At 45.4% G+C, this 24,046-nt stretch overlaps 1 protein-coding gene across 1 annotated transcript in view; it reads left to right on the top strand.

The window, feature by feature from the left end:
- Window positions 1-24,046, top strand: part of sec14l8 (SEC14-like lipid binding 8) — a 76,807-nt gene that overhangs the window by 27,709 nt on the left and 25,052 nt on the right. The window contains exons 3-8 of the mRNA XM_041203222.1: window positions 3,332-3,375; window positions 10,572-10,634; window positions 13,298-13,486; window positions 16,964-17,059; window positions 18,380-18,440; window positions 21,635-21,718. Of these exons, the coding sequence (XP_041059156.1) occupies window positions 3,332-3,375; window positions 10,572-10,634; window positions 13,298-13,486; window positions 16,964-17,059; window positions 18,380-18,440; window positions 21,635-21,718 (537 nt within the window). The remainder of the gene's footprint in view (window positions 1-3,331; window positions 3,376-10,571; window positions 10,635-13,297; window positions 13,487-16,963; window positions 17,060-18,379; window positions 18,441-21,634; window positions 21,719-24,046) is intronic.

The raw sequence follows: 24,046 nt of genomic DNA, 5'->3' as shown, positions 1-24,046 counted from the left end.
ACTGAGACTGTAAAAGTAATGTCCAGATTTCTTTTGGCCACTTCATTTGCCCAGCTACCTTGTCAAATGAAATAAAGAATGCCTCTACATCCATTTCCTCAAACTTTGGGTGAGCTTGCACAAACTTAAACATCTCCCCACTAGGTTTTGGGTTGAAGGCTTTTCATCATCAGAACTTTCCTCAGCATCTGAGATCTCTTCTTTATGGTCCAGCTTTTTAAGCCGGTATTCCCTTTCTTGTTCCTTGTCTCTTTCCTCCATTGCTAACATCTCCCTCTGGAGATCGAGGTTTCGCATTTCCAATTCTCCTTGAAATACTCTCTTTTTCCTTTTCTTTTTCTTCTGCCTCTAGCCTTTTCAATTCCAATTCTCTTTTTCGTTTTTTTCTAATTCAAGTTTCTTCAGTTCTTTTGCTTTTTCAAGTTCCAGCTTCTTCATTTGTAACTTAAGTCTTACTACCTCCAGCTGTGACTCACCCCCTGGGGAACGTGGTGTCTCTAGTATTCCTTCCAGTTTTAAATGCTATGCTATTACCTTAACTATGTCTGCTTTCTTCACCCCTTCGGGTAATTCTAATTCCAATTTATCTGCCAATCCCATTATCTTACTCTTGGTTAGTTTTTGTAAACCAGTCAGAGTTACTTTTCCACCTGTAAAAAAGTTTCAGCAACCTCCAAATCCATTTCGAATTCCGACTCGTATAATATACCTCACAGCAACTCCAATTGCTACGTCCTGTACCTCAGTTCCTCCACACACTCATTGTAAGGATTCACAGATCCCATCAATGTCAAAGATTTCCCACTTAATCATTGATAATCCCAGGCCAATTATTACTCCGGGTCCAATCACCCACTGTCTGCGTTTCAAATCCCGCAAGAGCCCCTGCTTTGTTATGATCCCAGCTGAAGCTACCACTGGACAAGCCTGATCTCAGAGTGGAACCCAGCTTGATAGATCCTAACTTTTATTTGTTTGTTTAGATATGTGGAGAGGGGCTACTGAACAGAGTCACAGGAGTCAGCTGGTGAACTTTTAACAAAAGCATAAAACATTTATTAAACAAGACAAGATGAACTATATTACAATACTCCTTCACCCACAATTATACCATTACAAATATATACAAATTTCTAAGGATAACACAAATCACAAAAGCTATCTTATGCTCTAGTGTTCACAGTAAGTACATAGTCCATGTAAACCTGTGATCGGATACACCACATTCTGAAACCAAGTGACAGATGCCACCTCAACCAGATGCTATGGGTCTCTAGTCAGCTCCACCCACACACGCACGCACACACACACACACACACACACACACATATCACACCATGAGCCAACCAGTCTCATTGATCTCCATCTTTCACACAAAGGTTTCTAATCTCCACTCTCCAAGAACTCGCTTTGGAATCTTCTCCCAAACTGACACTTTCTCTTCTGCAATGGTCCATCTCCAGGGTTTCGAACTCTCCTTCTGATGTACCACATGCATTCAAGCTGCCTTCCATGCACTCTCTCACCAACTCAGCAGTTAATAGTACACCACTGTTTCACATGCCATAGCAAAGAGTTACAGACCTTCAGCTGTCTCTTTGGACCTTCTGACTTCTCATTAGCATTTACATCACTTTGAATCTGCTTCCTGCAGCTTTTGTCTATTTAACTTGAATCTTGGAGCCTTTCTCTGCTGCTCACTCTTAACTTCCCTTAACAGGACCTTTTCTCAGGTTCCTGTATTTCCTTTGACTAGGAGGTCTTTTTGGGACTTTCTCCTGTTTCTGTCTCATTCCTTTGGCCTTGGGACCTTTTGGCTCTTTTGGGAAATCTACTCTCTCTGTGTTTCCCTCTCCCAGTATCCAGTCTCTCCTGGCAGCTCTTTTCAAACCAACTAAACTCAAAGTGCTGTCTTTTTAGTTTTCCTGTATGTGTGTGTGTGTGTGTGTGTGTGTCTGTATGGGTGGGGCCTTCCTCCCTGGGCCTCTGTTGCTAGGCAACAGCACAGTTTTTTCTACTCTTGTGTTTGTTTAGCTTATTTTCAAGAGTCGTAAAACTCATTAGAAATGCAGGCATCTTTTAAAGTGAAACTAAAACTCAACTTGACCTTTTCTTAATACACAAATACAGAAATACAAATCAAACTTAAACTTTAAAGCTAGAACTCATTCCTAACACCCACAAATACAAACATAACTTACTTAAACTGCCTATATTTCCTGATCCGAGCCAGCCTACACCCTTAAATGGTACTTCTGAAAATTGGAACCCCTGGACATGGGATCAAGAGTCCTGGAATCTGGTCTTGGCAACAATTTTCAACCTTGTTATGGCACAGCAGTTTGTAAAGGCTGAGTTTTTTAAAATCCCAAAGGGAAACTTTAAACAACTGTCATGACTATATTTTCAATTGGTATGTTTGAGATGCAGCTCTGAATTCAGCAATGAAACCACCAGGCCTCCAGAGGTTTTTTACATAAATTAAATTAAACATTTATTAATTTAACAAGGTTTTAAACACATACAGATGTCTGTCTACAAATTAATACCATAATAACTATTAAACAAATCCCCAAATTTAGCACTCTCAGGTAATCTTCCCCAGGCAACAATAACCCATAGACTTAAACAGACACCAGGCAAAGCATATTTTATCTTACGAATTCAAAATGAGGTTCCTTTCAATTTGTTCCTTCGCACAATTGTAGGCTTACAGGTGGCTTGCCTCTGACCCACACACAAAACTCTTTCTATAGATACCTAGCCTTCCTTTTGAATGTAATTTCTCATTGTATCACCAGGCCCTTTGAACTCCACCTCTTCTAACAATAAAACCCCCTTTCATAGTACCAGTTTTGTTAGTAATACAATCATATTGCTTGGTGTCTCCTAGCTAGGTGTAAGAGTTCACCCCCAGTCTTTGAATGGTTTATTCAACAAAATGCAAATGTTCCCTCTGCCTTAATTTTTGACCTCAAAACTACTATACATCAAAGCACCCAGACTAGCTGTCTTTAATTCAAGTAAGATATACACACTCACACCCACAGGCACAGACCCTACTACAAGTCCAAGTTAAAATAATTTCCAATAACACTATATTCATTAATATCTTCATGACACCTTCCACTAAGTCATCCAGCTTTATGAAAATCCAGTCCTAAAAGTGTGATCATTTCAAGACTGTTGTCAACCACAAGACATAACAGATTCCATAACTTAAAAGTTGTTTTTCTGCTCAAGCTTCATCTTGTGTGTGTCCCTGATTGTGAAATATATTCTAAGTTGAGAATTTTTTAAAACAATGACAGAAAACTTTTCTCATTTGCAGCCAGGGGTTTCAACCTTCAGAAAGCGGAGTTTATGATTCGCAAGGTAGGAAAAACTGCTGTATTAAAAATTGCAATGAATATAAGTAACCATTTTATCTACAATATAAACTACCAGTCAAGCCTTTTCTCTTTCTAAAAAATGTGTTCCCACGTCATTCCCTAGATCAGATGTTGTTCCAATGTTTCTGCCAATGTTTCATATGATGTGAGTGAGAATGCCCTGGTTGCTTTAATTTTCCATTCCAATCTCTGATTGAAATTTTTATCAATGACATGGCCAAAATTTTTACATTTCTGGTTAAGGAGTTTCAGCTGCAAATCTGATCCTATTAGTGCCTGAAGCAACAACACTGGCTAGATTCACCTTCTGTGTAATCGTAACATAGTGATGTCTTTCCCATTGGAGCTCTGCCTAACAAATGGGCAGTTGATTATTTAAATGATTTCCTCCATATTACAATATATTTTGATGGTCATGCAGATACTATCTTGGTATCAAGGTGTTTCAGAATTTTGTTTAGTAATAGTTGATGTTCTGCACTGCACCACCAACATCCTGGGGGTTGCAATTGACCAGCAACTCATCAGCATCAGCCATATAAATACTGTGACTACAAGAGACGGTCAGAGGCTGGGAATTCTGCGGCGAGTAACTCACCTCCTGACTCCCCAAAGCTCGTCCACCATCTACAAGGTACAAGTCAGGAGTGTGATGGAATACTTTCCATTTGCCTGGATGAGTGCAGCTCCAACAATACTCAAGAAACTCAACACCATCTAGGACAAAGCAGTCCACTTGATTGGCACTCCATCCACCACCTTAAACATTCACTCCCTTCATCACCGGTGCACAGTTGCAGCAGTGTGTACCATCTACAAGATGCACTGCAATGACTTATCCAAGGCCCCATTGACAGCACCTTCCAAACCCGTGACCTCTACCTCCTGGAAAGGACTAGGGCAGCAAATGCTTGGAAACACCACCATCTTCAAGTTCCCCTCCAAGTCACACACTACTCTGACTTGGAATTATACCTCAATTCCTTCATCATCAATGCGTCAAAAAGCTGGAACTCCCTCCCTAACGGCACTGTGGGTGTAGACTGCAGCGATTCAGGAAGGCAGGTCAACACAACCATCTCAAGGAAAATTGAGCATGGGCAATAAATGCTGGTCTAACCAGCAATGCTCACATCCAATGAGCAATTTTTTTAAAAAGCCTCAGTCTAGTCAGATTGTATTTCATTGTCAGTTGTTCCCCTAAAAACTACTGAATATTTCACATTGCGTTGGTTATTAAATGGTGTTGAAAGAAATGCTTGTCAAATGCTGTGGTATGCTCAACCTCTGTTATTTAAAATGGGGCGGAGTTTAATCCAGCCTGTTGTGGCGGGAAACATGGTGACTGGGCTCACTTAATCAATGCTGGGGACTTGCGTCAGTGCCCCAGCAGTGAGAAAACCTTGGATGATGAACAGGCCTATGGGGGGAACTTGCCTGCTCACAGCAGGATGTCAAATAGGGTCCTTAGTGGGCCAATTGACATCATTTTTCCCTGAGCTCACTGGAATTTGGTGGTGGCTCAGGGATTAAATGGGAGTCACGTGGCTTTCTTGTACCTCCTGAAGGCAGTCCAGCAATCCCTGTCAGGTTTGCCAGAGGCCTACTGTGGGCAGGGAGTGTTCCCTCATTGCTAGGCACTCAGTGCCTAATCGAGGGACCCGGTATTGTGCAGGGATGTAGCCGCTGAAACTGACCCCCTGCCCTTGCCTTCCTGCCTCCCTGTCTCTCACAATTCCGCCCCGCGGACCCCATCCCTCCCTCACTCACCTGTGTCCAAGGACAATGGGTCCTGGTTAAGTCCATGGAGCATTCCCGACAGCAGCCACCACTCACAGTGGCGCTGATGGCAGTGGAGAGCTGCCGGGCCTCTGATTGGTTGACAGCTCTCGGTGAGGAGGCGGGGGGTGGGGGGGGGGGTGTTTTTGCTGCGGGCTGGGTGCGGGGGGACAGGATTTCTGCCGCAGGGGTCTTAAATCATGGGGGAGGCCTGATGCTGACCAGTTAAGTGCCTGGTATGCACTTAATTTGATTGGCCTCTCCCATAGGAGCGATGTGGGTTTCCCACCGGTTCTCGAACCAGTGGGCAAGAATCCTGTCACTAACGTAGGGTGGAATTTTCTGTGCCCCCTGGCAGCGGGCGTGATAAGGTGGTGTGCCCAGAAAATATGGCGTGACCTGCTTCACAACAGCACGAAGGCAGGTCGTGATCGTGGTGGACCGCGTTTCCTGCCATCTGTACGCGGGGAGCTAATTGTAATACATCAGCATATACTTAAAAGACCAACCCGCCAGGCTCCTGGGACCCCGACGTATCGTCCGTCCATGTCGATTGGGAAAGCACGCCGATGTGTTTCACAACAGCACACAGGCCATGTGCACTTGGCGGCCTTCACCTTGGGGGAGCTGAGGTGAGTGAGCAGCAGCGTTCTCCACAGCTCACCCATTGTTTACAGGCCTCAGGGGTGCCAGGGGGCGGGGCAAACTGATGCCTGGCCCCGGAGGCCACTGCTGAGGGGTGGGGGTGGGGGTGGGTGTCAGGGGACAAGTGCTGGCCAGCTTCAGAGGCGACTGTTGTCGGTGGTGGGGGTTCAAGTGCTGCCCTGGCGCTGCATCCTGCGCACAGGCAATCGAGGTGGGGGTCAGGGTAAGCGAGGGGAGTGGCCACGCAGTAGGGACACTTGTATAAACTGACCATGACTCTGTAACTGAGACAGATCAGGCGCAGCCACAGTGATATGATTGGGGTTGGGGTCCTAGCCTGGCCACCCATGCAAGCAATACGGAGCCAGCAAAGGGCCACCAAGCGCTCCACCAAGCGCTCCATACCTTACACCCCTCCCCCACCAGCCTCCCCACTCCCCCGGCACAGACTTCGAGTCCGCCACCACTTAATTGGACCGCGGAGCAGTTGGGCTGCACACGTTGTACAATCTCCTCGCCAACGCTGGCCATGTAGCAGTCACTGCTGGAGGCGCTCACAGCCCCTTGCAATCTCAGCATCCCCGTTTGTCCCCCATGTCGCAGGTTGACAGGGCAGCCAGGCAGCGCACTCATCTCTGGCCATCTGAGGGACGACCAGCATTAAGGCACGGTCACACAGGGCCAGGAAAGGTGCTAAGTACAGCCATGATAACCACTTCTCTCTCTCTCTTTCATGCTGCAGGAGGACCACGTCAGGATCATGGATCCTGGTGACCTAGCTGTATGCCTGATAGCCTACAGAGACCATCGAAGACTCATAAAGAAGGGGCAGCAGGTGTTCCCGCACACGCTGCCCAGGAGCGACAGCGAGTCATGGCTGGTTGGCACCTAGTGACACCCAGGGTCTATAGACGCCACCTGTCATTCCTGCGGATGACTGAGAACCAGTGTTACCGATGACTGTGCATGTCTAGGGACCTGGTAGCTCACACCTGCCACTTACTGCAGGACTTGGAGCCAAGGGTACATGGAGGGCATCCTCTGCCAGTGACTGTGAAAGTGACTGTGGCGCTTAATTTCTATGCCAGTGACTCCTGTCAGAGCTCCACAGGTGACCTCTGTGGGATTTCACAATCCGCCACCCACAAATGCATCCATGAGGTCACGATGCCATCTTCTCCATGACACACAACTTTGTGTATTTCACCTGGGACCGGGACAGCCAGGATGCAAGTGCCATTGGATTCACCCTGATCCCGGGATTCTCACAGGTGCAGAGTGCGATTATCAGCACTTATGAGGTGCTCAGGTCTCCGTCGCTACACTCGGTGGACTTCATCTACCGCAAGTGCTTCCACTCCCTGAACATGCAGCTGGTGTGTGACCACCAGAAATGCATTCTGCAGGTGTGCGCACAGTTTCCAGGGAGTGTGCACGACGCCTACATCCTGAGTCACTCACAGATCCCTGTAGCCTTCCAGGGTCCACCGTTGCTGCAGGGTTGGCTCCTTGGGGACAAGGGCTACCCCAGAGGCCGTGGCTGATGACACCCATGTGGCAGCCTCAGACTGCAGCAGAGCGACACTATAATGAGGCTCATGCTGCAACTCACAACTTGGTGGAGCAGACCATTGGGATGCTGAAGATGCGGTTCCAGTGCCTGGACCGGTCTGGTGGAGCCCTGCAATACAGTCCGCAGAGGGTGTCACGCATCATCATCATCTGCTGTGCCCTTTGCAACCTGGCGTTGTAGCGGGGAGAGGAGCTGGCTGAGGAGGAGATGGAGGGGCTGCATGTCTCCCCCGATGAGGAGGATGCTGACGGGGATGAGAGCGAGGGGTCCTCAGTGGTGAGAATGATGTGGATAAGGCTCTTGCACTGGCTAGATGAGGCAGATGCACTCAGGAGGCCCTCATAGCTGCCAGATTTGTGGAGGATGATGACAACATGCAGTGAGGTGACCCCGTAGATCCTCACATCACAGTTGTGAATGTTTGACTCCAGTCTGGCTTATCACAGCGCCAATACCCTCTGTGAGAATGCTCCTGTCATGGAGATGCAGTGGAGGCCCTAATAGTCACTCGATTGCAGGAGGAGGATGATGACAACATGCAGTGAGGACACGCCATAGATCGTCACATAGCCTCTAAGAATGTCTGACTCCTGTCTGGCGAAGGGCAGCTCACTTGCGCTCCATGATCAGAGCCATCTCAGAGATGCAGCCATGAAACTTTAAATGTATTTGATGCTGTGTCCACCTTCAGCACCTCAGCCCTTCAAGAGCTGGTGTACAGCATCACTGGTTGCAGATGCTGGTGTGTTGGGGGTCAGCCCCACCTTAAAGGTGCTGAGATCCCACAGAGAGAATGAGAGAACTCTCTGACACCTGCCTACTAGATTCTGGCAGCAATGACCAGCATCACCGAAGTGCAGACATCAGTAATGTTTCCAGGGAGCATGAGGTTGGATCATCACTGTGGTCTGAAGGCTGCACAGAGCACAAGGAAGAGGCCCTGGACTGGGACACCTGCCTTTATTTTGTCCAGAAAGGTTTCACATCTGAGTGACAAGAACACTGCTCATCAGAAAAAGGAGCCACAGACAGGAAGTCAATCTTAGGAGTTTATTGACAATAGTGAACAGTATGTACAAGTGATCAACACCCATGCCCAGGCTGTGCAACTACTTTTACCTAACTTTCCTAAACCTGCCACTATGTCTTGGTGCTCCCTGGACATCCACAGCAGAGGTGGAGGCAGCCTGCTGACTGTGATGCCCTGTCTGGGGTGACTTTGGTGGAAATCTTCTGGAGGGCCAAGGCTTGGAGGGCCCCGGCCTGCTTTCAGGGTCCTGCTGTGTGGCAGTGGCACCCTCCTCAGCCTGTGAAGCTGGAGCTGCAGAGCTCACAGGAAGAGGGGATTCGGATGCAGGTCATTCCCAGAGTTACCTGGGTGGATGGCCCCAGAGTGTGCACCTGCTGATCCCCCTCTCTATGGGTGTCCAAGGGCCCCTAGCTGACTCCAAGAGCAGAAGGGATTGCTGGAGTGAGATTGAGCTGCCCAGCACCCCTCTCGTGTAAACACTGTTGGAGGCCAACTATGGCAACAGCGCTGGAGTTAATTCCACGCAGCAGTGCAGGAGTGATGTCCTGGACCAAGGTCTCCATGGCAGCCGCCATCCTGCCAGTGTTGACCTCAGTGTGTTGCAATGCTGGCGCTATCACCTCAGCCTGAAGATGGACGGACTTCTGCATTGTGCCTTGCAATCTGAGGAGTGCAGTGGACATCCCTACCTGATGTTCCTGAGCTTGCCTTTGAAGCTCTAGCATCTGTGTCATGACCGAGTCCAGAGGCTCGGACTCAGCAATGTTCTGGCCTCCAGCAGTCCTCTGAGTGCTGGGAAGTCCCTCCCTCTGCCTGCTGTGGATCAGACAGTGCAATGTGCTCACCAGATTGTGATTCCGAGGCTACTCTAATGCTAGGTCCCACCAAGGTGTGTGTCTTTGCGCTGGTAGAGGGTGTGGGGGAGCGCTGCGACGGGACTTCAGGGAGGGTGCCTTCAGATTCCTCTTCAGAGGTTTCTTCGGGGCTTGATTGGAGGCCCTGGGTCACGGACTCTGTCAGCTATTTGTCAGATGTGCCTGTGAAAGCAAGGGGAGATAATTAGTGCATGGCAGTGGCCTGTGAAAGAGGACACATCACTCATGGCATTGTTATCTGATGGATGTTGCACTGCTGGATCCTTAGTTGGTAGAACAGCGCCAACCTCACTGTCAGCACAGGAACGGTCCTGGTCATCGCTGGCTGGCTGGACGGCTCTGTTTTCGAATTCTGTCAGAACTTTGATCTCCGGCATCCCTCCACCTGTCTGGAACCTTTCCTTCCTGTTGTGAGCCAATTTATCCTACATAGATAGGGATGGCGAGAATGTATCAGGACACCTGCTGGGCCAGATGATAAGTATGCCTGGCTTGTGTGGGTGGTGAGTGGTCCCATGGACGGGATGAGAACAATGCCGGTGTGTGTGAGAGAGTGAATGGTGATGTCCCTTGCACTGGCAGTGAGTGAGGGCCCTGTGGAGGTGTGATGGATTTGTGAGTTGGGAGCGATGAGAATAGTGACTTACCCTGGTGGAATGGAGGAGATCATCCATCCTTTTGCGGCACTGGGTGACTATCCTTCTCTGCAGGGCGTTTGCGCTGACCACTGCTGCCACCGTCTCCCAAGCTGGGTTGGTGACATTTTGCCCATCCTATGACCAAAGTGGAGGTACAGCTCATCCCGGCGGGTCTCCACGGCATCCAGCAGTGGCTCGAGGGACCCGTCGTTGAAGTGGGGTGGGGGGGTGGAGCTGCAGTCTTTTTGTCTTTGCTGGCCATGTCTCCTGGACAGCGGTGGTGAGCTGGTGGCAATGAGCGCTTTGCTTGCGGCTGCCTTTTAAAGATGGCGGCTGGCATGATGCAACAAGTGGGGTGATGGCAGTTGGGTGAATGAGAGCTCGCTCGCCATGGAAACAGCGTGTTTCACGGGAGTGAATAAATAATGAGTCAGACTCGGCATGGTACGGGGTGAAAACCTGCCATTTTTGTTGACGGGTAGGACCCCATTTTACCCGCCTGCTACTGCACCAAGTGCAATTCTGGGAAAATTCCGCCCATTATATCCAGCCCATGATGCCAATAATTAAGTATGTTCAAAGAGTTGACAATGATGCTGTGTGGATGGGGAGGTAACTTTTCTCCCGCTTTATTTTTAGCATGTAGAGTTCAGGAGACAGATGAAAGCTGACACGCTCAGGAGTGACTGGGAACCCCCTGAGGTAAGACTGTACCTGTGCCCATCTTTGAAAATAAAACTTTGTGATCTGTCTCAAATCCGATTTAATAGATGGATGAACCCTGAACTTCGCATTCAACATTATAAACATGAACATGTTACTGACAAGATAGGTTTGTATCTTGAGAATACTTAAACTCACTTCCTCTCGCCTTCTTCCAGAATACTGTCCCCACAGTTGGGAGACTGTTGCAGAGGAATGGGACCCCCCCCCCCCCCCCCCCAAGCTTCTTAATGTGCTAGTTTCTCTGGAAGGGAGCAGACTGTTCTAGGAATGCAGGGGGCGGTGGGGGTTAAATTTGAAGGAAGTAAGTTCTATAGAAGGGGACAAAAGCATCAGATCATTTAGAAAAGAGGGGGAAAATATAATAATGGAGTGGCATTATAAGCTGTTTTGCCTTCCTAACTGAACTAAGTCAGCTAGACTAAGATTTATATATGTGGAGAAACCGGATGATAATTAAACAATTAAAGAATCATAGAATAGTTGCACAGAAGGAGGTCATTCAGCCCATCGAGTCTGCACCTGCCCCTTTGAAGAACAATCCAGTTAGTCCTACTTCCCATTCATTCCCTGCTCCCCTGTGCTATTTTCACCATCAAGTATTTATCCAATTCTCTTTTCAAGGCTACTATTGAATCTGTGCCTATCATCCTACCAGTCAGTGCATTCCAAATCCGAACCACTCATTGCGCAAACTATTTTACTTCATGTCACCCCTGGTTCTTTGCCAATCACCTCAACTCTTAGTCCTTTTTTCAATCAAGCACTCAGCCATTGGAAACAGTTTCTCTTTATTGAATCTATCTAAACCCTTCATGATTTTGAACACCTCTATCAAATCCCTTCTTAGCTTTTCTGCTGAGGAGAACCCCAGCTTTTCCAGTCTATCCATGTAATTGTATTCCTTCATTCCTGGAACCATTCTGTTAAATCTCTCCTGTACCATCTCCCAAACCTTTATGTCCTTCCTAAAGCATAGTGCCAGAATTGGACACAATATTCCATTTAGGGCCGAATTCGTGTTTTCTATAGGTTTAGCAGAACTTCTTGGCTTTTGTACCCTGTGCCACTATTTATAAAGTCTAGAATCCCAAAGGCTTTATTAGCTGCTTTGTTAACCTGTGTCATCTTGAAGTCTGTTAGTATCTTCCTCAGTGTTTACTACATTTACAAGTTTCAAGTTATCTGCAAATTTCAAAATTGTGTCCCGTACTCCCAAGTCCAGCAGTGAGGATTGATAAAGAGAACAGACCAAAAAGAGAGAAAATGTAACAATACAAAGACCAAACAGAAAAGGAATGTTGGGAAGGACAAACTAAACATATAGATGTGCAATTGTATTGACTAGAACCACTTGCAATAAGATGATTCAACAACAACAAGCTGACTCAAGCCTATTATCACAATTGTGATGCCCTAGGGATCTCAGAAACAATTTTAACCACTGCTAAACTATTGTGCAATACAGAAGAAAATTAAAATATTCATTAAGGACAGACTAGGCAGTGAACAAAATGGAGTAGCTCTATATATCAGGGTTACCTGGAAAGTAAAGGAAGTAAATCTGTTGGTACAGGATAAGCTTCCCAATGGGATAACCTGGCCAGACGTACGTAGTGTGAAGGGAGCAATGATAATTCTTGGGGTTTCTTATTGAACACTAAGTGAAAATAAACAGGATAGAATACTAATGAAGAGGTAAGGGAGGTATTTGCAAACTGAAAGGTCCATACTAATGGGGGCTTTAACCTAACCTACAATGAGTAAACAAAAGCACTCCAGAATCCAAGCTAAGTGACCGAGATAGCATAATGGAAATAGAACCATGACACCTGTGGTAACAACATCCATAAAATGGTTCAATTTGACATAAACTGGGGTTAACCGGTATTGGAAACCAATTTTTAGGTACACAACTTTAAAATTACCCACGCCAAAGCAATGAGAGAAGAGATTAAATAAATCGACTGGTGGCAATATTCAATTCAGGATATCCATTTCAGAATACTATGAGACAACACTATGAACCAAACAATACTATGAGCAATATTCCAAGCTTAGCTGTGATCTGAGGACAAGGAGACGTAGAAAGCAACTGGTGAAAGGCAAGTTCAGAACTGATGTCCAGCAACATTTCTTCATACAAGGAGTAATTCAGGCTCTTCAGGAATAATGGAAGTTTAAAACTCTGGAGGCAATTTTATGGAGAGCCGGATCTTAGGTAATAACGGAAGCATTGGCTGGATGGGTCAGATGTGCCTCCTAATTTGTACATATCGTTGTGATGTTATTGCTATCACAGTTTGTTTAGTTTTACTGCAGTTCTTTGGCAGATTTGAACAACATCCATTAATTGTTTAGATCAGCTGCTCCATTTTGAAAATCTGGCAGCAGCCCAAATACAGGAAAAGTTATTCCTTTTTTTAGAAGAAAGAGGGAACTAGAGAAGATACTAATCAAGGTAGCTCCTGTACACACTCTACCTAGGGGTACTGAGACCCACTTTTGGATGACCTCTTCTCTCCTCTGTGCTGTGGGAGTTCTTGGGAGAGGCAAAGAAAATTGGAAACATGGAGGGAGATTAGATGAAGCATTTCTAGGGAACATTGACTCTGGGAATTGAGCTCTGTGTCCTCTGCCAGGTCATTACTCGTTATTTCGCTGGAGGGATGTGCGGCTATGACAAAGAAGGCAGCCCCATTTGGTATGACGTGATTGGCCCTTTGGATCCAAAAGGTTTGATGCATTCGGCATCTAAGCAGGATTTTTTAAAGACAAAAATCCGAGACTGTGAGTTGCTGCGAGAGGACTGTGTTGAACAGTCTAAAAAGGTAAGGGGCTATGAGGAATTTTAAAATGGGAGACATGCTGGATGAGCAGCCGCTGAGTCCTGAATCTCTTGGCTTTTTGGAACTCAGAATACAAAGTTTTTCCTTGTTGAACTCTTGGGCTAGGATTTTATGGCCCCTCCCACCTGGCAGGATATTACGGCCCTGCCGAATTAAATGGAAATTTAAATGGCTGGCTGCATCCGTTGACAAGAGAGACTCTACGGAAGGGGCCATAAAATCCTGGCCTTGGATTCTGAAGATGAATTGCACTGTTACCAGTAATAAAATTCCAGGTGCCTCATTCTTATTTGACTCTCCCTTTATACTACTGCATTGAAAATGATTTTGATATGGTTGGTCCAGTTAAGTTTTGAACACCCAAAAAACAGCTGAGGCTGGGTCAATTGAAAATTTTAACACTGAGATCAACAGATTTTTATAGACAAGAATATTGAGGCTTATGGAACCAAGGCGGGAAATTGGAGTTAAAATACAGACCATCCATGATCAAATTGAAAGGCAGAATAGACTCGGGGGGCTGAATAGCCTGTTTCTGTTCATATGATCCTATGAGGCATGGTCTATGACTGATAGTTTACAACAGCTGTCTGCTTTCACCACCACCTGGTATTTGTTTCAGTGTTAAATCTATATATTTCATACTATAAAGGGTAAACTCAAATGAGGAAGTCCTGTGGTAATAGTGCTCAGGCAGATATGAATCAAGCATAACTACAGAAGGAATGCAACTTTATTTTTGTAAAATGATCTGTCTCTGTCTCCACAAGGGAGACTCAAACTATTGGGTTTTCCCAAGTGCTAACAACTCTCAAGTACTAGAAGGGTGGTTTCAGGGTGGAAATTCCATTTTTGGGTGAGAATGCATGCTGGAGGCACCAGGCTCATCAGAAATTGGGTTTCATACTCATTTGATTAAATGCAGTGCACTGCTAGCACCTGTAGCACCCTCCAGAGATACCATGCTGGTCACTGAGAAACAGTTTGAGCTGCTTGCCTCGCCAGCAGCTGTACATCTTTAGTGCTGACGGACAGGTTTCTGCTTCACGCTCCTGGTAAAGTTAAGGACAAATACACCCTTAAATAAATGCTGCCTGCTTAGTTGCATTGCAAAGATCTGGCATAGTGCTCCCAAAAGCAGACACCTCTGGTCACGATTACATTGTTACTTTCAATGTCAATAGTGATTTTATTTCCTGCCCTTAGTCAGATGGTGCTTGTGGTCTCTGCCTGAGAGGCAGGTGTGCAACCTGTTTGTTGGCTCTATACAATGGCAAGTTATTTCATGCCAGTAGGAGGTGGTAAGAGCAGGTTGGGTTTACCCTTCCAATTATTTCTTTGTGTCCATTGTTGGGAACCATCCAACCCCCACCCAGCCTCTCTCATTGCTCACGTAACATAGACTAGAATTTGACGTATAGGAACTGAGGCACAAACCTTTGCATGTACCATTGTGTTATCTTTAGTTCAGTGCATTTTAATTATAGATTACAGTTTGAAATTCAATGCTGCAAAGGAATATGTCAACAGTTTTAAGGTTAATTTAATTGTAAGTCAGGAAACAAAACTATTTGTGTATGTTTAGCATGTAAGGCCATTGATTTCTGGAGCAGTAAGTTTAATTCAGCACTTGTCCTGGACTAGCAGAGTGTAAAGATGTTTATGTCCTGTCACAAAAATATATGAAACATATAGAATAAAATCATAGAATCATTACAGCACAGAAGGAGGCCATTCAGCCAGTCCTATCTGTGCCAGCTCTCTGCAAAGAGTGACTCAGTTAGTTCTACACTCATCCCCTCTCCCAGTAGCCCTGGAAATTTTTATTCAGGTACCCATTGAATGGGACTATATTTTCTGGAGTTTAGAAGAATAGATGGTGATCTCAATGAAATGTATGCATTCTTAGAGAGCTTGACAGGGTAAATATTGAGAGACTGTTTTCCTTCATTGGAGAGGCTAGAACTACAGGTTGGACACTTGGGACTGAGATGAGGGGAAATTTCTTCACTCGGACAACAGTGAATCTTTGGAATTCTGTATCCTGAGGGCTGTGGATGCTCAATCATTGAGTTGATTCAAGACTAAGATTGATGCTTTTGGGACACTAAGGAATCAAAGGATATAGAGATAGGATGGAAAAGTGGAGTTGAAGTTAAAGATCAACTTTGATCTTATTGAATGGCGGAGCAGCTCGAGGGGATGTGTGGTTTACTCCTGTTCCTGTGTCTTGGTTCTTTTCCTCATCAGGCACTTCTCACTCAGGCAGGTCACCAGGAAGCACTAAATACCAACAGCAAATCTCTGGGCAGCCCCAGTGTTTTCCAGCTTCCTGTTTAATGATTATTTCAGCTTTAGGCTAATTTCAGCAAAATTGGGTTACACAATGTACAGAACACTGTCAGCATTACGGCTACACAGATTGTCAATGTACATTAAAATGTGGTACAGGATGACATTGTGAAAAAGAAAAAGAACTTGAAAAATAGGAGCAGGAAATAACTACTTTGTCAAGGCACCTTCCTTTCTATCCTTTTCGCCCATATGTGGGCCTGCATCTTCTTTTTGATCTGCTGTACAGATTCCATAGGCAGAATTTTCTGCCTGTCGGGCAGGCGCGGGCGGGCACAGACCCAGTCGGTGCCCCCGATTGGGTCCGCGCTGCCATTTTAAATAGGCGCTGTGCGCTCCCGGTGCGGGCGGTGGGAGAGAGGCTGCCTGAGTCGGGAGTGCACTCTTTCACACATGTGTGCGAAAGAGCCTCAGGGAGATAAGTTTTAAGGTTAAACAGTTTAACGAAGTGGCGAAAATTTTTTTATGACATGTCCCCTCATGTGAATTAATTTTAATAAAAGTTTTTGTGAAAATTTAAAATCATTCATGAAACCTCATCCCCGCCCATGGATGAGGTTCCATGAAAAATGTGAAGGCTGCCTAGGCTCTTCGCCTGCCCACTAAGCGGTTGAACAGGCAGCTCAGGTGATTGTTTTATTGGCTTTTTAAATGGCCTTAATAGGCCTTTGACTGTTTGGTGGGCGTGCAGCCAAGTCAAGGCTGTGTTCGTGCCGGACTGAAAATCTAAATGACGCGCGGTGACGTTGGGATGCACAGCCAACATTACCACGCGTCATTTTACACCTCGGCGAGCGGGCCCCGCCCCCACTCGCCAAGCCGAAGATTCCGCCCTTTAGAGTTAGCCTTTTGCACACTAGATTGTGATCTTGATACATGAGATATGGCAATGGTATAATGACATCAAAGATAGTTTCCTGAGCTAAGAGCGGTTGCTGAACCACAAAATGTCAAAAGGAAGTTATGAACTCAAATTATGCATTGGTCTTAAGCACTTAAAGAAGTTAGTTAATGTTTATTCATCTCTCTTTTGGAATAATAAAATATAAAATGACTTGGTTGACCATAACCTAGCTAAACGTTGATTCAGTGTTTTTCTTTTTGCAGCACAATAAACAAATTGAGGCAATCACAATGATCTATGATTGTGAGAATCTAGGAATGAAGCATTTATGGAAACCTGCAGTTGAACTGTATGGAGAGGTAAGGCAGCCATACTTTAGGATTTACAGAATCTTTTTATAGAATATAATACATATCGGAGAGTGATTAAAGGACAGTAATCTCATGGAAGGTTTCAGGTGGTTCATTATATAAAGCATAATGGGCAGAATTTTCTCGGGTCCATGGTGGCAAGCTTGCAGGCATGAGGCCCAGGAAAATAGGGGAAGAGGACGGCTTCCCACCCATTCTTGCTGCTGGATAAATGTCCCAAGGGTGGACAGGGGCACAGTTCGGCTAACCACACCATGGAGGCAGGCAGCAAATTTACCTACTCAAGACCCCAACTGGGGGTAATTGGGAGAGCTTGCAGCATTTTGCCAGTGCCGGAGCAGCCCCCTGCCCTGTGTGGAGGCGATCAGCTAAGTGGAGGCTGTCTCCCAGCGGCAGTCAGGGTTGGAGGGGCCATCAGAGCCAGAGACTCCTAAACGAGGGAACTGCAGGCATTAAAGGACGCTCCAGTCACCCCAACATTCCAAGCAGAGGAGCTTCCCCTCTGCTCCAAGGGGTTCGCCCCTTAAATGATTATCTTTACAGCTCTGAGGGTGCCTCATTTTGAGGCACCTTCACAGTCTCCAACCTGCCTCAGCAGCACCCATCTTTCCCGATGGGGTTGCTGAGGCTCCAGAGCTGCCGGCTCTCTGATTGGGCTGGTAGCAATGGGAACCTGGACAGCAAGCACAGAGATGGCCAATTAGGGGGCCACCTCTGGGAATATTGCTGAACCAGTCTGGCTTTTGGCAAGTACGGGCTCAGGACCCCATTTGGTCCTGACATTGGGGTCCCAAAGCCCGTGGAAAAATCCTGCCCAATGGATCTGGAAGAGTGATGTGATTACAAGCAGTAATCCAATAGAGGTTACCAATGATTTCTTATATAGAGATACGTAGGAGTGATTAGAAGTGGTAATCTAATTGCGTGAGCTTGTGAAATAATAAATGCTATTGGTCTATACCATCATCTGAAGCTGGAGGCGGAATTACAACCATGTTATTAACTGATGTTATTTTCAATTTGCACTGTTTGAATTAATTCTGCTTTAAGTAAGTTTATGTGTCAACAATGGCTATTAGTGTGAAGATCTATGCTAGCTACTTGTGGTTTCACCTCCCTGTTGCATATTGAAATACACACAAGAGGCCAGCTGTGTAATTACTGCTGGCATAATACTAATCTGTAGATAATTACTGGGCAGCTCTAGGTCTAGTGTAGAATCTGAAGCAATAATGAATGGGTTGGACTTTTAACTTTTCAAATATTGACTGAAACTTATCCACATCTTAAATGTCATTACTTAACCAGGTACTTACCATGTTTGAGGATAACTACCCTGAGGGTTTAAAGACATTGTTTGTTATCAAAGGTAGGCAACTTTGGTTAAAACCCATTTGTAAATGTACGGAAAATGATTGGCTGTGGGACGTGATTGGCTGTGGGACGTGATTGGCTGTGGGACGTGATTGGCTGTGGGAAGTTGAAAATATTCTGAGTTGATTATATAGATAAGGCTAATAGTGGAATTTGGGGTGTTCCATCAAAAACATATAGCTCTCTGTTAAGTGTGAGCTTGGCTTAGTGGTAGCACTCTGGCTTCCAAAAGCAACAACTTGCATTTATGTGGCATCTTTAATGTAGTAAAACTTTCCATGACTCCAGGAACGTAAACACTTAACCTAGGCTTACATTTTAGTACAGTACTGAGGGAAACCTCCATTGTTTGGGGTTTAACCAGTCACTTCCATCTGCTTAGGTGAATCTAAAAGGCCCACAGGGGCAGGTGTTCTCATAATGCCTTGGCTGACATTCGTATCTCAACCAAAACAGGTTTAAATTTCATGGAGCCTCGCTATGTGCAAATTGGCTACAAAATAACAGTGATCATCACACTTCAAAGTATCTTATTGGCTCATGGCTTTTTGGGATGCCCTGAGGATGTAAAGGCATCATGTAAATGTATGTTATGCCATGACAGGCTACCTAACTTTAAATCTTAGATGAATTATTGCGACTTAATTAAATGTTTTCACCTGGGCCTGCACATTATAAAGGTGATGTGGCACCCAACAGTGTCGGGTAACAACAAAGGTTGCAGGATTGAACTGTTCATTAGAGCACTCTTGCTCCTGCAAAGACTTACCTGGGCCTCTTCTGGCCACAATCCCCACTGTTAAAACCGGGTGCATGCCAGAACGATGTCATCAGACTGCAGTAATGCCAACCCCCACTGTCCCATAAATCACGAGACCAACTCTTAGGAGAGAGATTTGGTATAAAAGTCATGAGGTAATCAATGTAACAGTTAAGATTATTAAGTTAAGGTAAGATTAACAGTTGCTTTTTAAACCCCAGTAGTGGCCTATTTAAGACTTAACTAGTCAGAGCTCTTTACAAAAACTATACTGCTGCATCTGAAAATGCTTTATAAAAAACTTTAAAAAACCCATACCTATTACCCACAAATGTGTTCATAATGAAGAATCAGCCCTTCCACCACAGTCTGTATTGACTGAAACAGCTGCCCCCTTATAAGATGAAACCCTACCTACATGTCCCAGCTTAATGCAGTAATATATTAAAATACATATATCTACAGTGGAGTAACTATTATCACTTCCAAATTTGACATTCAAAATATTAAAGCAGCAGTTAAATTAATGCAAACATATGCATAATAACTGAAAGGTAAAGACCCTCTGGTCCATTCAGCCTGTCCCACACAATTACCAATAGACCTTATGCAGGGACACACATCAAAGTGCTTTACATTGAAGAGCGCAAAACAGTGGGTGTTAAGCTGGAGGGGAAAGTTTAAGAATAAAGAGTAATGTGGAAAATGAAGGCACAACAGAAGAAAAGTGCTTTAGAGAGCATTTTAAAGCAGAAAAGATACAGAGAATTGAAGGGAGAGGGCAAGATTGTGGTGACCACATGAGAGGCCATCAGTTGTGAAGAAGTGAAAAATGAAGAAGCTCAGTGTTCGAGGAATTTGAAAATTGGGCCAAAAGCTTAACTCAGATCCTCAGGGCTTCCATAGTGCCTAAGCCAAGAGAGAAAGATGGCACGAGCACTCTGACCCCAACCCCACCCCCGCCCCCTCCAACTTTTTCTCTGTGGGATACTTACCCTTTTTAAAAAAAAAAGCAATTGGCAGCTTCAGGGCCTTGCAGACCTGCAACCTGTAACCAAGTCACCAATCATCAGACCAAAGGGCATCATTTTGGATTCCCGTCAAAAGTGGGGCCATGTGTGGAATTTCCCAGTCAGTTTCTGAGACCCTCCGCTGAGGCCGAAACACAGCCAGGGGATGGAGGTGGTCTTCTGGTGACAGACTGGAGTGCCATTTAGGGAATCCCCCTTCCTTGCACCCACCATTGCCATTGGGCAACAGCTGTAGCCACTGGCTATCCAGTGGAGGGATTACCCCTTCACAATGACAGCCTCGCAGCTGCAGCCTTTTTCAATTGAAAATTAAATAAAATCTCTTCAGATGACGCCTCCATCCTGAGACACCCTGTCTCTTACTTGCATCAGCAGTTCACACTTCTTAGGGTGGGGCTACTGATGTGTCATTGCTGTCAGGCCTCCTATTGGCACTCTAGCCTCAGGAGCCTGCCCAGTATACTGAATTTGATGGCAAGTGGGCTGTCTCTTCAAAGATCGCATCAGGCGTCTGACACCAACTTAATGTGGGGTTGGGACCCACAAATGCACCTGGCATCATGGTCCCGACCCAGGAACAAAAGTTCTGCCCAGGAGTCCAAGCAATTGTCAGCAGTAGAAAAATCCCAAAATTTCACAGGTCTCTCACAAGATCATGAACGAAGTTAGGTTTGGCTGAGAAATCATTTCTCTGACAATTCATGAGAACTTGCATGGTGGAGTCTGGGACTGTGCACCTGTAAATAGGCCACAATGTGTATTAAAGAGTATCAAGGCCAGGAATGTGCTTGTTGAAATGGCATGCACCTCATCCAGTTCTGGGATGTTGCCAAAACCAACTTTAACTCCTGGACAGCCTGGCTTAAAATTGGGGCTAGTGTCTATGCTCACATGGAGAAGGGCCACTTTGGAAGAGTGCAGGACGACAGTTGTTATTAATGGGACAATAGCAACAAGAAAATAGAGAACAGTAGCATAGTGGCAATGAAACCATTCGATTGTTGCAAAAAAACTCAGCTGGTTCACTAATGCCCTTTCGAGAAGACAATTTGGCATCCTTATCCAGTCTGGCCCATATGTGACTCCTGACCCACAGCAATGTGGCTGACTCTTAATTGCTCTAGAAATAGCCTATTAAGCAACTCAGTTGCATCCAAGGTGGCGATCCACTGCCACCTTCTCACATAGGCAATTAGGGATGGGCAATAAATGTTGGCCTTGCCAGTGATGCCCACAACCTGTGAATGAATGAAAAAAAGTCAGTGCTTTCAGGAGAGGAGGGCAATAAAATGTTGTATTGGTTTCTACCTCTGCTTCTGATCATTGTCTAAGAGAATGATAAATGGATTTCTCAGTGCACTAGTCCTTTGATCACTGATTTATTTGTGGTTATTACAGCACCAAAAATTTTCCCTGTGGCCTACAATCTCATAAAGCATTTTCTCAGTGAAGACACACGCAAGAAAATTCAAGTATTAGGAGGTAAGTTCCTTCTGATTAGTTATTATAACTTGTAGTACACCTGGCCTTTTCTTTCTGTTGAATAAACAAATAAACCTGCAGACTGCACAGGGTGGCACTGTTGCTGCCAGATTCAGACTTGTGTTTTTGTTGTGATATTCACAATGAGAATAACCTTGAATGTTTGCATGCAGTTGCATTATTGTGTTTATGTGTGTGTTTAAGCTCAGAGGTCTTCCTGTTTTAACTTCATTATCCTACTCTTTTTCTATTCATTCATTCATTCTCGGGATCTGGGCTTAGCTGGCAAAGGTCAGCATTTGTTGCCCATCACTAATTGTCCTACAGAAGATGGTGGTGAGCCACCATCTTGAACCGCTGCAGTCTATGTGGTGTAGGTACATCCACAGTGCTGTTAGGGAGGGAGTTCCAGGATTTTGACCCAATATTAGTGAAGAAGTGGCAGTGGAACTTAGAGGTGGTCGTGTTCCCATGTGCCTGCTGCCCTTCTCCTTCTCGGTGGTGGAGGTCATGGGTTTGGATAGTGCTGTTGAAGGAGGCTTGACAAGTAGCTGCAGTGCATCTTGTAGATGGTACACACTACTGCCACTGTGCCTCAGTGGTGGAGTGAGGGAATGTTTAAGGTGGTGGATAGGGTGCCGATCAAGCATGCTGCTTTGTCCTGGATGGTGTTGAGTTTCTTGAGTGTTGTTGGAGCTGCACTCATCCAGGCAAGTATTCCATCACAGTGTTGACTTGTGTCTTGTAGATGGTGGACAGGCTTTTGAGAATCAGTAGGTGAGTCACTCACTGCAGAATTTTCAGCCTTTGACCTGCTTTGATAACTATGGGATTTATATGGCTGGTCCAGTTAAGTTTCGGATCTGTAGTGACCCCCAGGAGACCGATGGTGTGGGCTTCGATGACAACAATGTTATTGAAGATCAAGGGGAGATGGTTAGATTCTCTCTTGTTGGAGGTGGCCATTGCCTGGCACTTGTGTGACACATGTGTCCTTGCCACTTATCAGTCCAAGCTTGGATGCTGTTCAGGCCTTGCTGTATGTGGGCATGGATTGCTGCATTATGTGCAAATGATTAGACTGAGTTAAAAGTTCAATTGTCAGAGAAAACAATCAAAATGAAGCTTTAGTTATATTATCAAGGGACAACCACATTGAATAAAATAAGGAAACGTTTTGCTTATCGTTATAAGCTCAGAAACAGGAAGCAGCTTTATTGTATAATTTTTCTCTAACAATTACAAATGGCTGGAGCACAGGCTAGTCATAAATCTGACAGTGATTAGCTAAAGCAGCGCTAGAATATCTAGCATGGTACAGAAGCAATAAGTAAGCTGTGTGTAATGTAGGATTCTTGGATGCATTACTGTCCTTTTCTCACTAACAGACATCTTTTACTGGGGTTTAAAATATAGGTTTATTCTGAAGTGAATTGGTGTATGTTAAGAATGATACATATTTATATTCTGTTACATGATTAATGCTATATCAGCACAATAAAAACACTCCAAACCCCTTTAATATTGTAGCAACGACAGCAAACTCTGCTAGACAACCCAGCCTAGATAGACAGCTCTGGTAAAACCTGAGCTAACACGAGTGGCAGCCTTAGAAAACACTACAATTGGCTGAAATAAAAATAGAAATTGCTGGAAAATGTCAACCTACCAGACAAGGCTTTTCAATGTCTGCAGGGCTAGGGCTTGCTTGGGGAAGGGATAAAAGAGGCCTCAGGCAAGGGAAGAGGCTGCAAGGCGAGGGCTGTGTTGATGAAGTGGGGTATCCCAGGGTGTGTTTGGGGGCACATGTTGATCTGTGCAAGTGGCCTCAAGATGGTGTGGGCTGAGGAGGCAGTCTCCAGAGGAGATGAGGCCAGATGGACACGTGAGGGTATGTGTGTGAGAATGGGTGATGATGTCTCTTGAGCTGGCATTGAGTGAGAGGACAGTGAATGTGTGACGGCCTTGTGAATGTGTGAGTGTAGAGATGAGATGGTTACCTTACCCTGGCAGCACGGATGAGATTATTCATCCTCTTTCTGCACTGGATGGCCAATCTCTTCTGTGCAGCACTGGCATTGACTATCTTTGCCATTGCCGAACAAGCTGGAGTGGTGAGATTACTGGACCTCCTGCGGCCAGAGCGGGGGTGGAGAACATCACGGTGGGCCTCCAAAAGGCATTCCAGTGTCTGGAGTGTAAATTCAGTATGAAGTCAAGTCAGCTGGACTTGCCCTATGGGCAATTTTTTAGTCTACGTAATCTAAATTTATGCTTAGAAAGCATGAGCCCTCATGTCCTACATTAAAACATTTAAATGTTTAATTA

Source organism: Carcharodon carcharias, chromosome 13 (assembly GCF_017639515.1).
Source record: "Carcharodon carcharias isolate sCarCar2 chromosome 13, sCarCar2.pri, whole genome shotgun sequence".
Lineage (NCBI taxonomy): Eukaryota > Metazoa > Chordata > Chondrichthyes > Lamniformes > Lamnidae > Carcharodon > Carcharodon carcharias.
The sequence above is the reverse complement of the archived record's forward strand: the minus strand, read 5'-3'. Positions and strand labels throughout refer to the sequence as shown.